Source organism: Sinocyclocheilus rhinocerous, unplaced genomic scaffold (genome assembly GCF_001515625.1).
Source record: "Sinocyclocheilus rhinocerous isolate Xijiao unplaced genomic scaffold, SAMN03320098_v1.1 scaffold852, whole genome shotgun sequence".
Classification (NCBI taxonomy): Eukaryota; Metazoa; Chordata; class Actinopteri; order Cypriniformes; family Cyprinidae; genus Sinocyclocheilus; species Sinocyclocheilus rhinocerous.
The window spans coordinates 83,519-98,013 of NW_015626422.1; the positions used below are offsets into that span (position 1 = coordinate 83,519).

At 36.9% G+C, this 14,495-nt stretch overlaps 3 protein-coding genes across 3 annotated transcripts in view; 1 reads left to right on the forward strand and 2 right to left on the reverse strand.

Moving 5' to 3' along the window:
• The window catches only part of sec31b (SEC31 homolog B, COPII coat complex component), a 27,377-nt gene extending 22,894 nt beyond the window's left edge, over positions 1 to 4,483 (reverse strand). The window contains exons 1-6 of the mRNA XM_016521603.1: positions 4,398 to 4,483; positions 3,783 to 3,875; positions 3,537 to 3,660; positions 2,244 to 2,439; positions 2,066 to 2,161; positions 1,020 to 1,028 (exon numbers count right to left, since the gene is read on the reverse strand). Of these exons, the coding sequence (XP_016377089.1) occupies positions 1,020 to 1,028; positions 2,066 to 2,161; positions 2,244 to 2,439; positions 3,537 to 3,660; positions 3,783 to 3,861 (504 nt within the window). The 5' untranslated portion in view covers positions 3,862 to 3,875; positions 4,398 to 4,483. The remainder of the gene's footprint in view (positions 1 to 1,019; positions 1,029 to 2,065; positions 2,162 to 2,243; positions 2,440 to 3,536; positions 3,661 to 3,782; positions 3,876 to 4,397) is intronic.
• A 1,238-nt stretch (positions 4,484 to 5,721) lies between these two features.
• ndufb8 (NADH:ubiquinone oxidoreductase subunit B8) lies at positions 5,722 to 8,304 on the reverse strand. The gene is made up of 5 exons (XM_016521336.1): positions 8,146 to 8,304; positions 7,545 to 7,671; positions 7,352 to 7,451; positions 6,049 to 6,204; positions 5,722 to 5,882 (listed from the first exon to the last, which is right to left on the reverse strand). The coding sequence occupies exons 1-5, from the start codon at positions 8,264 to 8,266 to the stop codon at positions 5,790 to 5,792; spliced, it is 597 nt and encodes a 198-aa protein (XP_016376822.1). The 5' UTR covers positions 8,267 to 8,304; the 3' UTR covers positions 5,722 to 5,789.
• Positions 8,305 to 8,919: 615 nt separating this feature from the next.
• LOC107715273 (rho GTPase-activating protein 44) overlaps positions 8,920 to 14,495 on the forward strand; it is a 35,191-nt gene continuing 29,615 nt past the window's right edge. The window contains 1 exon segment of the mRNA XM_074560095.1: positions 8,920 to 9,194. Within this exon segment, the coding sequence (XP_074416196.1) occupies positions 9,142 to 9,194 (53 nt within the window). The 5' untranslated portion in view covers positions 8,920 to 9,141.

Here is a 14,495-nt window from a genome sequence, read left to right on the forward strand (position 1 = left end):
AAATATATTAATTTTAATATTTTGTGACCTCATACAGTATATATATACCCATTTAGCCATCCTTTATAATATTAAAATATATATATATTAATTTAACAATCTCATATATCTATCTATACCCATTTAGCCATCCATTGTAATATTAAAATATTTAGTGACCTCATATATTTCTATACTCACTTAGCCATCCATTACAATATTAAAATATACATATTTTAATATTTAATGACCTCATATATCTATATATACCTATTTAGACACCTATTACAACATTAAAATATATTAATTTCAATATTTAGTGACCTCTAAATATATCTATACCTATTTATTTAGCCCCCCATTATAATATTAAAATATATATTTTAATATTTAGTGACCTCATACATATCTATAGCCATTTAGAGACCCAATATTAATATATACATTTTACTATTTAATGACCTCATATATCTATTTAGACACCTGATACAGTGAATTCATATATATCTATCTATACCAATTTAGCCATCCATCATAATATTAACATATACATATTTTAATATTTAATGAATCATATATCTATCTATACCCATTTAGCCATCCATTGTAATATTAAAATATATATATATTAATATTTAACAACCTCATATACCTCTCTGCCTATTTAGACATTCATTATAATATTAATATATATTATTATATTAATATTTAACAATCTCATATATCTATCTATACCCATTTAGACACCCATTATAATATTAATAAATATACATTTTTTGTGACAAGCATAAGCACATGAATAAAACCACCAGAATATCTGTGACTTTCACACAAACCACCAGGTGAAGATTCAGTGTAGTTACTGCAATTCATTACTGACCAAAATCCCGTCCAAAACAACCAAACACACTCTGCTTAGCAGATGAACTGTCTCAGAACTGTTTTTAGGTTTTAACCCATTAACACAGTGAGCTGAATGTTAGAGAAGAGGTTAATCAAACCCCACACACCCTCAGAAGAACCAGAGCCCTTGCTCTTACCTCACAGAGCTGAAGAAACAGAGACAGATGCAGTCAACAACATTTCAGAGAGTAATCGAACAGAGGTTCCACTAGGGCTGGGCGATATAGCTAAAAAAAGATATAATGTTTCATATCGTTCGGTATCGATAATTATTGACATTTTTTATAAACTTTTTTTAAAACAGAGCAATAGAAACGTTAAAATTTAACTACTGTGTTTTTAAATTAACCCAATTTATTGACAAACAACAAATATTTTTTTTAACAGTCAAACACAAAATAAAAATTAAATATCTAATTTCTAATGTTTTATATGCAGATTAAATAGGTCTTAAGGAAACTTTTGGCTTGTCTCCCGAAGCCACAGGAGGGCGCAATGAGCAAAATAATTAAGCGCATTTAAATTATCAAAACAAGGAAATAACTGTCTATAAAAAAACGTGCATTACGTCTAAATTAACTCATATAAATCAAATAAAATTTCGAACAATTATGAACAAAACAGCATCATGTATTTATGCATTGCTTATACATAAGATTGCATTTAAAAACATGAGACGCAGTGAAAAGGAATAAACCTCCACAAATTCGCGACGTGTTTTCTAAAAGTTTAAACTGTTTTAACTTTGCATGACTTTCTTTGCATCTCTTGTGTGTGACGTGAGTGCAGCAGTCATATCTGTCCGTGTAAAAATGTGCTGAATTTGCATTCTGTGTGAATGGCTTGGTTTCGGGGTTTAACTTAATTATGATCAGCTACTATATTCCTCTAATATTTTGAATGAATAACGCAGCAGCGGCGCGTCTCGTGGGCTAGGCTAACAAAACATTAAAATGCAACAACGTCACTTACATCTTCATCACCGCATCTCGCGCGCCACTGATGGCGCTCCCTGACGCACTCCTAACATTCAAATGTTTATTTTAAACTCGACTAATATTCATTCTTTATTCACAATATCCTCATCACAGGCAGGCACAGCACTCAATTCAGCATGTGTTCTCGATAAATATCGATACCGTTTTATCGCCCAGGCCTAAGTTCCACACAAACACATTCCTACCTGTGACTTTGCGCCCGGCGTCATTGGATTACTGAAGTTGTTCAAGTCCCAGATGTATATTTCTGAATCGCTGGCTCCGGAGGCGATGATGTTACTCTGATGCGGAGGAAACACACACGTGTGTTTGTGAAAGCGTCAGCGGATGTGATCGGATCTGAAGCGAGAGTCTGAGCTCTACCTGGAAGCGGTTGTAGTCGAGCGTGTGCACGGGGCCCGTGTGTTTGTTGGACTGTCCGATCACGGCGTCCTCTCCCGCGCTGAGAATAGCGTCGGGGCTGAAGACGCTCACGGTTCCGCTCTCACTGCCTCCGATGAGCCGACCGGACGAGCCCTTCACCTCCATATCAAACGCCACCCAGATCAGACTGTGAAACCTGACAAACACACACATGACATTCCATAGGCGTAATGGTTTTTATACTCTACAAACTAGATCACACAGAGGTGATGACGACACGTCTGACTCGTTCTCCTCTCTAAACTAAAGCTGCCGTTAAACCGGGTTTTTCTGCTATTCAATCGCCGCTGGGGGAAGATGCTATTAATATAAAACTACATTCACCTTCAAGGAAGAGACGTCAACAAACTGCTGCTGTAACTCCACCACTTCATGTCAAAACTCAGTGGAAGCTTTTGAATGTTTTCTGTACAGTTCAGTGTGGAGAGAGATCGTAATAAACATCCAAACACACCCAGTCATCATCCAGACAATCAGAAATACCTCAAACCTTCAGATGAGCGCACTGACTACACTATATATTCTGAAGAAAATGTGAGACGTGCTTTTCTGTGCAAAAGTCATGGCCACAATGCTAGGATGGAAGGTTGTTTTGCATTTTCAGTTTAATTTTATGTAAAAAGTTTTTAAGATTCAGTAAGATTAATACTTTAATTCATCAAGGATGCATATAGAACTTCCAATGAACAATGTCTGAAACTTTGTATCACGAGCACTTCCTGTGTTTATTTGCCTCTTTATGATGAATCGCAAATGTAAGTCACTTTAGATAAAAGCGTCTGCTAAATGAATAAATATAAATCTACAATGCTACAAACGTTTTCGATTTCAAGTAAATGCTGTTCTTTTGAACTTTCTATTCATCTGTGAATCCTGAAAAATAAAATGCATCACGGTTTCCACAAAAATAATACTGTTTTCAACACTGATAATAATCAGAAATGTTTCTTGAGCAGCAAATCAGCATATTATACTGATTTCTGAAGATCATGTGACACTGAAGACTGGAGTAATGCAGCAGCGTATCACAGAAATAAATTACATCTTAACAGATATTCACATAGAAAACACTGTTTTAAATTTAAATAATATTTTACAATTTTATAGTACTTTTGGTCAAATAAATGCAGCCTTTGTGAGCAGAGCAGACTCAAAAACATTATAAAATCCCCAAACTTTTAAATGGTTTACTGTATAACATATAATTTCCTCACCTGTATGAGAATAACTGACCTGCTGGAAGTGGGCAGAGTTCCTCTGAGCTTCATGTCCATGGATGAATCAGCGAAATCCATCTCAAAGATCTCCAGAGCGGCGCTGGTGTTGAAGGATGCATCCAGCTGCTGCGCTGCGGTTCCTGCAGACAAGAGACAGTGAAGAAGACCAGATCACTCCAGCATTCTGGATGCGCTTTGAATAAAACAAACACAAGCTGACAGGTGAAAACACACACACACCCACACACACATGCACAGTTACCTAAGGCCAGGTACGCGGGGTGCTTCATCGCAGGACTCCATGCCTGTGTCGCAGCCCTGAGTATCTCCTTCACCCTCATCTTCCTCCCAAATCCTGAAGAGAAAAGAACACAGATCTGAGATTCACCTGTCAATTCTAACGATATAATGTTTCCTATGAATTCTAATTCATAATGTCAATGTCTAACATCTACATTAACAACGTCAGATCAGCCTAAAGAATCTGAAAGTGACTTAACATCACGTTAAATAAAAGTAACAACAAAAATGCTAACACATTTCCGTAATACCCTTAACAGAAATCACTAAAACAGCAGCACTAAACTCATGTATATGCAGATATTATGTCTCAGATTCGTATTATATATAGTCTCAAATTAATTTAGCATCTTTATAAACTAGATGTGTAATAAATGTCGTGTGGAGTTTCTATAGAGCAGAAGTATGTTTATAATCACAGTTGTTTATTCCTGATTATCTGCTGTTAGCGTTAGCATTAACCTGCTGCTCGCCGTCTGCGCTCCAAACACACGCGATCACACGCAATAAAACATCACAAGATCTCGAGTTGATCTTAAAAACGTCAGATCACAGTAAGTGTTGTGTGTGTACTTACCGTTGTTTGTGATTATTAGTCTCGTTTGTGTGTTGCTGAGAGTTTAGCGGCGCTACGCGCGCGTCACTCATGGGGAATGTAGTCCGGGGCGGAGTTGTAGTCCAGTACGGCAGCCGGCGAGGGACAGAGTTTACGAAACGATTTGTATCTTTCTACTAATGCCAACATTAAATAATAAAAACTTAATTATTCACTAAAACTAAATTAAGCCAACATCGCCCATGTAGCTTTTCCTTCAATATTTAGGATATTTTTTCCTGTATCTTACTGGGTCAAAAGCATAGACTGTATAAAATGGTCAAAAGCGAAAAAAGAAAATAACGCTGTACATCCAAATTATATACAATTATATTGTTTGTTGTTTAACACTTAATGGTGTTCTTATTAACTGCATTTTATTTAGACATTTTAGTTCAAGGACTGACTACTGACCTCCCATCAGACATAAAAAGATTTTAAAAAACGATTGAAAATAAAATCATTAAAAGTAAAACATAAAATATGAAATGATTATTGCTGTCAAACGATTAATCGCATCCCAAAAAAAATAAAAAATGTGTTTACATAATATATGTGTGTACTGTGTATACTTATGTATATATAAATACACACACATGCATGTATATATAAGAAAAATGTTTTGTTTATATAAAAAATATTTTTATATAAATTATAAGACTTCCAATTATAAGTCTCTTCTGCTCGTCAAGGCTGCATTTATTAATACAGAAAAAAACTGTAATATTGTAAAATATTACAATTTAAAATAATGGTTTTCTATTTTAATATACTTTAAAATATATAATTTATTTCTGTGATGCGCAGCTGTATTTTCAGCATCATTACTCCAGTCTTCAGTGTCACATGATCTTCAGAAATCATTCTAATATGCATTTATTTATAACAATGTCTTTATTATCACTTTTTATCAATTTAACACATCCTGTCTGAATAAAAGCATTAATTTCTTTTAAAAAAAAAAAAGAAAAAAAATTTACTGACCCCAAACTTTTGAACGGTAGTGTGTGTGTATTAATATATATATAATTAATGCACACAGTACACACATTTATTATGCAAACAAAAAATTAATAAATACAAAAATTATTTACTTTTATTTTGAATGCGATTAACCGTGTTAATCGTTTGAAAGCACTAGAAATGAATGCCTATAACTAGCATACATCTGAACAATAGACACTCGTCTAACATAAAACAACAATTATTTTCTAACTTAATTTAGAAAATAATGTTATTATGCTTCACATAACGAAAGGCTGATGACAGTTTAAGGTCTCAGGTAAGAAAAGACAAACCCAACACATGACATTTAAATTAACTTTATTAGAGACAGAAATATGCACAAGTTACGGAACAGAGAGGATTCTAGCATTAGATCTCATAATGTTTGAGCGGTTCTGGTTCTTTCTCAGGATCTCCGCCTCTCTCCAGATACAGGTCGCTGTAAGGATACTGTTTAGGAGCCTGGAAACAACAACAGAAATACTAAAACTTTACGACTGAAGTATGCAATTAGTTGCAAACAGTTTCAGCTGCTAAAAAAGTTTGCAATTCCTAACTTGCTCGTGGTGCAGGATTAACACACTTCCCTTCTTTCTACTACACAGCTTGTTGTTCTCCCTTTACTCACCACAGGCTGGTAGCAGGGGAACATCTCGCCCAAACCAAACATCAGCAGCATGAAGCCCACGAACCCCAGCAGCTGGTTTCGCATCGTCCTCCACTCCACGGGGCTCGGAGACGTGTCAACCCTGTTCCTGATGTACATGTCAAAGTCCCAGTGCATCTACAACACAGACATGAAACATAATAAGGCTTCCTCCAGTGAGAAAATGTTCTGGTGTGAATCAGGAGAGAAATCTGCACAGATCAAGCACCGTTTAAACAGCTCTAAACAAATATGTGGCTGGATTTTGACGTGAGAGACAACAGGAGATGTACTTTTTCACTGGAGGAAGCGTTATTATGGATTATGGACTCAATGTATTTTAGTTAAAAACGTCTTAATGCTGGATTTGTTTCAGCTTTTGTCTTCTCCAGATGTTCACTGATGGACTGGAGTGCTGTGGATTACTTGTGGATTATTGTGATGTTTTTATCAGCTGTTTGGACTCTCATTCTGACGGTAACCGGCAGCATCAACATTATATGCCATAGATCTTTCTTCAATGAAATTGAAGAGCAGCATGAAAAAATGTGCATGCTGTCAAAACTGGAAGGCAATACCCAATGCACATGTGCAGCGACATCACTCATCAAGCATGCATCAAGCAAAACGTATGGGATGAACATTAAAGGATTACTGTAGTTCACTTCCAGAATAAAAATCTCCTGATGATTTACTCGCCTCCATGTCATCCAAGATGTTCGTGTCCTTCTGTCTTCAGTCGCAAAGAAATGAAGGTTTTTGAGGAAAACCTTCCAGGATTTTTCTCCATATAATGGACTTCAATGGTGATCAACGGGTTGAAGGTTCAAAGTGCAGCTTCAGTGCAGCTTCAAAGAGCTCCACACGATCCCAGCCGAGGAATAAGAGTCTTATCTAGAGCAGTGTTTCCCAACCTTTCTTTAGTTGCGGCACCCTTTGGAAATTTTAACAAATTTGTGGCACCCTACAAAATTTATTTTGTCACAATATTTGAATAGAATCATCCTTCATAAAGATGTAGAACATTCTGTGAAAATATAACCTTTATGTCTTTAATATTGTCAAAGATTTAAATCATAGTGAAATTAATAGTTGATATCAAACTTTGATGCTTGTTATCCTATAATTAGATTTTGAGACTTTAGCCTGGATTTCACAGACAGGGTCACAAATCCTGGAACGTTTTCCTCAATTTCTTTGCGACTGAAGACAGAAAGAAGTGAACATCTTGATCAGTAAACGATCAGGACATTTTTATTCTGGAAGTGAACTAATCCTTTCGTACCGGCTCTCCCCAGTTCCTCCTGAGATCAGGATGGTCCCAGTGATACCAGGGGTCTCTCTCCTGCTGCGATCGCTCCGGAAGCATGGGGTAATCACCGTACCTGCGACACAACAGAGCAAACATATTTAAACACATCATCAGCCATTCGTCTTTCTGCAAACGAAACACGTTATTCATTCAGAAAGATACTCACCCCATGCCATCCTCAGGATAAGGTTTGTAGTCTTCCAGCGTCATGTTGTATTTCTTGGCTGCTGCCGCCGTCTCCTCAGGGGTTCTGGGGTACGAACCGGGCAACATGTCCTTAGAGGGACCAGATGCTATAAAACAACACAAACTTTATCATAATAACACATTACACACAAAACCAAGAGAGAAGAAAACAGACTACCTTAGTCACATCACAAGCAGACACATTCTAAGCATTAAAGCTTGTATTTTAGTTAACTAGGTTAATTATATTAATGAATGAAACCTGTAATCTGAATACAAATTTAAGACAACCTGTAGTATATAGTATACAATACGGGACTACAGAACATTTAGCAGAAACACACTTAGAAAACGGCATTTAATGCATAATGTGTTCAAACAAAACACAAGTTAATCCTAAAGCAGCGCAGTTAACGATTTATTACATTTGTTTACAAACACGTAAAACGCTGTCACGGATTCGCTTAGCCAGTTAGCTCCGCAGCCTTGACATGAAGGTTATCGTTCATTTTCTCCTATAAGACACTGCTTTCATAGCGTATATTCACATACTGCGAAAGAACAGATGTGTGAGACAGCACCTGCTCTTGTTCCGAGGATAATGTTTGGGATTCCCGGTGTTTTTCCTTTAGTAAGAGCTCGGGTCAGGAGACCCGCTCTGAGGGCCGCCATCTTGCCTCTCTGACACGCCACAGCGCGCATGCGCGGACTGCCGATTCTGCGCAGAGGACACGCCCCCAATGACGCTACAGCAGAAAGCGATGAGGGACTACAAATAATTAAATAAATGGTTTTAGACCTTGTTTTGGATAAATGTGAAGCCAAAAAGAGTCAGTATTTTTATTAGTATTATTAATTATGATTATATGAAATTATACGGTATGTGATATGATTATCACCATTTAATGTTACTCATTCCAAATGTATGTATATATTTAAAATATACTAATTCATTCGTTCATTCCAAGAGAATGTAAAAGAATTTTGTTTCTCTGTCAACGCTGCAGTTCTTCTCGACATCCACACGATGGCAACATTGTTAGCATAATTATTTTTTATTAGCAGTAGTGGTATTTTTGTTTTCATTTTATTTATTATTACATTTTATTTATTTTTACAACCATATTCTGTAAATTATGCATTTTAGTATGTTAAGTCACAACAGTGATTTCAGTTTATTAGCTGCATGTCAGTTCGATTTTATTTTTCACTGGAATTTTTTTTTTACTTGAATGTTAGGAAAGCTTCAAAACATTAGTCTGATCTCATAAAACTGAATACAAGACATTCCCGCGACCTTCAGACTGTCAAATTGTAGGCCAGCAAGTCTCACAGAACTACATTACCCATAATGCCCCGCCGCCGCGTCACCGGCGCTCAGCGGAGCATCCAGCGACGAGCAGAACGCGCAAATGATGAGCTCTGGCGTTTTCATTCGCTGTAGGTGATGGTTGCACGCCGAAGAGGAATCGTTCGTTATGGCCCGAGCCGTGGAATATTTCCTGAGGGTTGTTCTTTAAGTGAGGAATGTCAGCTGGTGTTTCTTCCATCGGGATTCACGCGCAAATTGCAGGAAGATGAAGAAGCAATTCAACCGAATGCGACAACTGGCCAACCAGACAGTGGGCAGGTAAAACACCTTCATCTGTCACTCCCGCTGCCGCTGGTGTCCGAGTCATGAATATGTGATTAGCTTTACCTTACTGATTTACATATGCAAATGTGAAAACCTGACGCTTAGAGTGAGAGTGATAGGATTGGATCTGATCTGATGTGTTGGGTTGTGCTGGTTTGTGATGTTGTGATGGAGACAGACGGGCATCTGTGGAGCGGTGCTGATGTGGGCCTCTAGAGCATCCTTCACCTGTCCTCACCCCAGACCCAAACCTATTAGCCACAATAGAGCCATCCATCTATCTATCTATCTATCTATCTTTCTATCTACTGTCTATCTATCTATCTATCTATCTTTCTATCTACTGTCTATCTATCTGTCTGTCTGTCTGTCTGTCTATCTATCACACATTGATATGTTTGTTTTGTGTGTTTCAGAAGTGTAGAATAGCTTGATAGATTGAAACATTATATATATATATATAAAATATATTATATTATAAAATATATTATTCTAAAATATTATTTTAGAATAGATGAATCGCAGGAGATTCCCTGGAGATCAGTGACTAATGACTGAGACGAGGGATGCCTGATTTAATGAAGGACAGACGGAGATCACGCCTAGTATGCAATGACATAAATTGATTAATAATGTAAAATGAATAGTTGCAATCATTGTTTTTGAGTCTGTGGTCATGTTGTTTTTGGCTGATAGTGTTTTTAGTGGACTAACAAGGTCAGTTTTTACTCAAATTAACCAAAATGTATATGTTAGTGGTCGGCTGATATGGCTATCGGTAGATTTAGAAACTGTTAATCAGGTTATTGTTTTAATGATCATTGGCAGTGAGAGTGTTGTGCCACACGAATGCTAAAAACTCTGTGCTTACATAACAGAAACCTCTGATTAAATATTAATCACAGTGTCATACGTCACGGTTGAGGGTTTCACACAATGCAGTGAACTAACGAGTGAAGAAGCAGGATGGGAAAGTGAAGTTTTCTGTGCGTCCCATCGATCCGCTCCGGCCCGAGTGCATTAGACACTGATGCTGGACATGTGATTGAATTCAGAGGTTGCTATTGGAGAAAGCTCAATCACTCTGTGCACATTTGATTGCTGTGTTTAGTGCCTATAATTCGCAGCATGCGCTGAGGGACTGATGATGTTAACAGAAAAGCAAAGTCGTTTAGCGACAGAGCAAGTTCTGATGAAGAAGTCGTAGAGTAATGTCAACAATGAATCACTCACAGTAAGACCAGGAACATGAAATAGGAAAGTAAATAGAGTGGGTTTTGTATTGTCATGTGACTGTTTTGTTTGACTTCTTTCTCTTGAATGCAGATGGACTGAAAACAGCACTGTAGGAGAATAATAGCAGTGTCCATTAAAAATGCAAGTCATTGTGTTTAAAGCACCGGCGGATGGGTTGTGAGGCGTCTGACGGTGTTATTGTGCTCTAATGCGTGATGAATGATGGATGGGTAACACCTCCTTCAGACTCGACATTGAAAATCTACGAGATCAGACTGAGCAAAATCCTCAATCCTCATCTCAAACACCCCATGAAATCAGAAGTGGATTGTTGTAGCCTTTAGTTCATGTCATGTACTATTGATACAGTGTAACTAATAACTCAATAAGAACATTTTAGGAGTACAGTTGCATATAGAGACTGCAATGTAACTATTAAACGTCTGTGTGCAGATCTATGCATTGAGCAGACTTCCTCAAAAATATTTCACTGTGTAATTGTTGCTTTTGGGCTAAATGAACTCTAATGAATTAATTAGTGCTTTCAGATGAGCTGAGACAGCAGTTCATTAGGACTAATTTTTAATCCAGACAGATTAGATGAACAGAGTCATTAGTCATGTTTAGATCATCCATGGCATATTTATCCAGAGTAGCGCCCAGTTCAGCCAAAAATGAAAATGTGCTCAGCCTCAGATCATCCAAGTGTTTAGGATGAGTTTGTTTCTTCATCAGATTTGGAGGAATGTAGCATTGCATCAGTGTCTCAGCAATGGATGCTCTGCCAACTCATTCTAATCTCAGATGAACTGAGGGTGAACACAATTTCAGCAGTTTTTAATTTTTAGGTGCACTATTCCTTTAATGCACTGTTGGGTTTTGCTTAGCACATTTTTGTAGTTTATATTCTGATGTATTTAACATCTCTTACTGCTGTATTGATGCAGCGTGAGTGTAGTTTTAAATGTGAATATTTAGTCGGTGTGCAGAAGAGCATAAAGCAGCTATTTCAGTCGTGTTTTAGGTTTATTTTTGCTTCTGTCTGACAATATGTCATGGACGCGGGCGGCTGTCTTCTCTAACAGCACCTTGGGAGACGGTGTCTTCATGAGACGTTTCTTCCAAGAAAGCAAAACATTTTACAAACAATTTGGTTAAAATGTCAATTTTGATGACAGTCAATTATACAGTTCAGCATCATTATACAGAAGTATTTGAGTATGGAAGGACACCACTGACCAATTACAATCAAGTGTTCAGTGACTAATTGAATAAAAGCATAAAAACTTTTTTGATCGTCTGATGGGGTTCTGGTTATTTGTGCTTCAAATCTCATTTTTATGGATTGTCTCTGATCTAATGAGACTCATTTCTGGTCAAGCACTAAATGTGTGTCCATGTTTGAGGAAAACACACAGTTAATGCACAATTCGCCCAGAACATGAGTAGTATTAAATATATTCTCAGTCATTTTTTGCTGTTGTTTTGTCTGGATAACCCTGTGACTGAAGAACGTGGCTCTGTTCTCACAGACAAACATCCTGGTGTTTCTGACATTAGTTTGTGTTCGAGCTGAACATGAGCTGAATGTCCATTCATGTGCGTCAGTAAGTTCACATGCAACTGTTATATTGATCAAATTTACATGCACATTTATCCTGATTAATATGATATGAATTGGAATTGTGCAGTTATGTAAACACTGGATATTCATATATATCTGCTTGTTTCAAATGAAAGATTACTTCCAATAAGAGCTGCAACATGCAGGCAGAAACGTGTTTTTGAGAGAGATTCTTTATGCACGTTTTATGCAAATGAGCATAAATCAATATACAGACGAGATTTTGGTCATGCATGAGAATTAATGAGATGTAATTGCTGTGCGGAATCACTACAAATGCATCTGACGGAAGAGAATGTGCATGCAAACGAACGATGAAGGTCATTATGCTGATGACGTGTGTTGGTTATGATTCAGACAAACACAGGAGTGCACCAATGTGACGTCTCTGTCTGGACTGGAGATGCATCCAGTGTTTGCAGCAGCACATCGAGCGATCGGTCTGTGCAGGAATTAGAGCATGCTGGGAAACGGAGAGCGACTGGCCGTAGGGAATGACGGGATGGTTTGGACTTGTGTGTCGACTGTCAAAACTCAAAACTAATTTATTTGTACAATGCAAATATTAGAGCTGCTTGATTATGGCAAAAATTATAATCACAATTATTTTGGTCAATATTGAAAAATTATGTAGCATGATGACTCTTTTGACTTTGGAAACATCGTTCAATTATTGAGTTAAAAAAACACTTTAACAGCAGATTTCCTTGAACTTGAAACACAATTCAACTGAAAAATAAATAAAAAATCTATGTAAAAATTAAACAAATAAATATTATATATATATATAGGCAGTATATCGTTATATCTAAATTATTATTATAAAAAGTGATAAATAAATAAAATTTATATTTTATGTATATATTTGAATAAATTAAATCATTATACCTCAGTTATTAAAAAGATAAAATTTATTTTGTTAAAATGATTTCATTTTCATAATTGTTTGCAAAAATCACAAAAATGAAATCTGATTAATTACCCAGCACTAGCAAATATATTTAAATGATCTAATCTTGAGGTGTATTGATTAAAGCACTAAAATTTGTTACTATATGACGATTTTTGATCATGGACGATTAAAATGTCTCCACGATCTGCTTTTGAAGAATTATGGTAGTATCGCGTTACAGCACACATTCTATCAGTCACAGTTCTGCTGCCTCAGTCTCAATATACTGTACAACGCCACAAAAGAACTGTATTTGCATGTGCTTTACAGTCTTGCTGGTTAAACATTTAATTCGCGAGCTGTTCTGACGTGTGCTTTTTCTGAGCACATACACCTGAAGTGTGCACACTACAAATCCTGTCAAACAGCGGCTGATTACTGGAATAAGTTATCTTTCATGTCTGATTGTGCTAATACTGTCAAAAACACACAAGGTTTACATATAAACACAGTTGGTTATGTCTAAAGTGAAAGTAAACAGTTATGCGTGTCTGTGTATTAGTTGTGTGTAGCTCTTAAAGTGACAGCAGACTAATAGTACTAAACATGCTGCCGCTCGTCATTAAAGGATTAGTTGACTTCCATCATTTACTCATCCTCCACTTGTTCCAAACCTGTATGAGTTTCTTTCTTCTGTTGAACACAAAAGAAGATATTTTGAACAATGTTAGTACCCGAACAGTTGATGGGCACCATTGAATTCCATAGATTTTTTTTTGTGAGAAGTCCAGCTAGTGTAAGACATGCGTTTGTGATTAAAAAGTATATAAATGTTTATTTTTTAAGAAAATGAGCGATGGTTTCTCTAGATAAAAACCTTATTCCTCGGCTGGGATCGTGTAGAGCTCTTTGAAGCTGCACTGAATCTGCACTTTGAACCTTCAACCCGTTGATCACCATTGAAGTCCATTATATGGAGAAAAATCCTGGATGGTTTTCCTCAAAAACCTTCATTTCTTTGCGACTGAAGACCGAAAGACATGAACATCTTGGATGACATGGGGGCGAATAAATCATCAGGAGATTTTTATTCTGGAAGTGAACTACTCCTTTAAAGCGCCTCACTGTAAATCAACAGCATGTATTATATTTAAAGCTCTGTTTGACCTTAATTACCCTAATAATGAGTCATTAGCTGAGCTCGTCTTGCTGTCGAGCGTCTGTGTTTGTTTGTTAATGACACTAATTACTGTAAACCGCACTCACCTAAGTATGGAAATGACATACGTTCCTTATGTTCCTCGTATGGCTTTTATTACGCTCTCAGAGTTTTTATTTAGTATGTGATGTGAAGCTTTCGTTCCAGCCGTAGGTGAATGCGACATGAATCTCCTCCTGCTGTTGTGTGTGTGTGTGTGTGAGAGAGAGAGAGAGAGAGAGAGAGAGAGAGAGAGAGAGACAGGGTCACATCAAAGTGGAGTCAGCTGTCTTAACCGTGGCTTGTGTACTGCAAACACATACCAGCTTCATCACTGTGTCTGTC